We start from the raw sequence: 2,293 nt of genomic DNA on the forward strand, positions 1-2,293 counted from the left end.
GATCGATTTGCTCCCCTCACGTGCATATCCAATTCTCCCATACAAAAGCCTCTTCAATGCGTCACTTGCCATCACAACTCCGACCCGTCTATCTCCTGCCATCACCAAGCATCGCCGCCACTGTACAAAGGCCGTTTGCACTGCCAGATACCTACATCACCGACAACCGCGCGCGCCCAGTCGATCGATTATTGATCCCAGAACATAATTTGAGAAATCAATTAACGAAATAATAAATTAATAATATATAATATGATAAAACCAAACAAACATATGAAATTATTTTATGAAAATTCTCGTAAAATTTTCCCCACCTTGCAATTTCAGTAGATCTTCTCGCCGTCAATTCTCGCCGATGATGATGACGACTCGTTGAGCGCCACAATGAGAAGGAAAGCCTCAGCGTTTCAATTCGCTCACGTCGGCTTAGAGTAACCGCCTGCAAAGAAAAAGATAATAATACACGGTAGAGTTGCATAAAATTTGGCAGCAAAAGTGCCGATGAAATTCAAAGTAGAATTACGATAGTAAAAAATACAAAAAAAATCCCTGCCGAAAATCACGAAAAAAAAGAGTTTTTTTGCCAGTATCAGTATGAGAAAATATACACATGGTCAACTAAATGTGTTGGCGACAAAATGAAAAAAATTGACAAAAATTTTGGGAAATTCTTGTTGGTTTCTGTACATTTTCCCCTAGTTCGTGTAGTTACTCTAGAAACACCTAAGCTCAGCTGAAGAAAGCGAACATATATTGGAGTTTCACGGCCACCCTAGTGATATGGAAAACATATCTTACGACTACTACAGGCCGCGAATATCGCCTAGTTTTACTACGCAACTTCACGTAAAACGGGTTGTTATGAGACTCCATTCATATTCCAACACTGGAGTTTCACCAGTGATATGAAAACCGCTATTAAAAACGTAAAACGGCGGGGCGAAACTCCACTGTTAGATATCAAGCAACTCCATAAGAACACTAAATATCCCTTTTAACTCACCATCAAGCCTTCATAGTGAACTCCAATATCGTCCCTCACCGGTTTGACCGCGCGCCACGATATTAATACTCTCAAAACCTGCCAAAAAATACACTTTGAATTTCCGGGCGCGCGGTAATAATTTCCATCAAAATTTCAAACTCACTATTCGTCTTTCTATCTCCTTTAGTTTTCGACTTGCCATCACCGTCACGCGCCACAAAATTAAGCAACTTCTCTGTAAACCCAATAGACGCCTAGCTGTCCACAGGCTGAGCATCTGAAACAGTCCTCCCGAAAAAAAGAGGGGAAAAATTTTTTTCCGGGAAAATTTACATTTTTTCCCTAATACACTCAGGGAAAAACTTTTTTTTTCGAATAATAATCAGAAATAAATTGAAAAAAAGATTCGAAGTTTCGATTCGAAAAATTTTTATTGCAATTTTTATTTCTCACATTCTATAAATAATTCCAAAAATTTTGTTTTTTTCCGTTAATATTTTATATTTTCTTTCTTCGTCTCGCAGGTCCAGTCCAATATATCTCCAAAAAAAATTCAATCCGTTTTTTTGATTTATCACATTCCATAATTTTTTCATAATTAAATAAATTTTCATAATTAATCTATAATTTTTTATTAATTTTTCATAATTTTTCCGAAAAAAATTCTGAAATCTTCCCCTACCTCTCTAACATATCTTCGCCACATTCGCCAACATTTGAAGGCATTTTTCTTGCGGAGATCAGCAAACGCTTTTTTCGTTGCGATTTTATTTTTACGTTTCACCCGAGTTACGGTATGAAGCCGCCAATGGAGAAAACTGAGATTAGATAATTCGCGAACAATATCATGTAGTTCTGATTTTTAGAAAGATTCACTTCTTGCCCAGCGGAAAAGATTCAGATGAGGCCCAATTTGGGTTCTCTCCCACATATCCCAGAAAATTATTTTCCCGCTGAAAATATACAGCAAATTTTAACATTCTCGTAAATATCAAATATTTCTCAGAAATAACAACATTAGCACCGAACCATCACTCAGTTAACTCGGAGAAAACTACAGCAAAGAAAATCATCTAGGAATCTATAATGGAGTTTCACAACAACAACCCGTTTTACGTGAAGTGGCGTCGTAAAACTCTGTGGAAAACTAGGTGATATGCAGTAGTCGTGAAATATGTTTTTCATAGCACTATCCAATACTCTCGAGGAGAACTCATTCTTAATTTTCCACATTCTTCAATCAGTTTCCAATGTAAATGTCATCACATTAGTAATATCATTTCCCCCCATTGTTATCAAACTCTGGAG

General features: G+C 36.9%; 1 protein-coding gene across 1 annotated transcript in view; it reads right to left on the bottom strand.

Moving 5' to 3' along the window:
- Positions 1–416: 416 nt before the first annotated feature.
- The window catches only part of Pmar_PMAR011073 (hypothetical protein), a gene marked incomplete at both ends in the record, with an annotated part of 4,072 nt that continues 2,195 nt past the window's right edge, over positions 417–2,293 (bottom strand). The window contains 3 exons of the mRNA XM_002779569.1: positions 417–439; positions 1,043–1,081; positions 1,149–1,239. Of these exons, the coding sequence (XP_002779615.1) occupies positions 417–439; positions 1,043–1,081; positions 1,149–1,239 (153 nt within the window). The remainder of the gene's footprint in view (positions 440–1,042; positions 1,082–1,148; positions 1,240–2,293) is intronic.

Source organism: Perkinsus marinus, assembly GCF_000006405.1.
Source record: "Perkinsus marinus ATCC 50983 genomic scaffold scf_1104296946658, whole genome shotgun sequence".
NCBI lineage: Eukaryota > Perkinsozoa > Perkinsida > Perkinsidae > Perkinsus > Perkinsus marinus.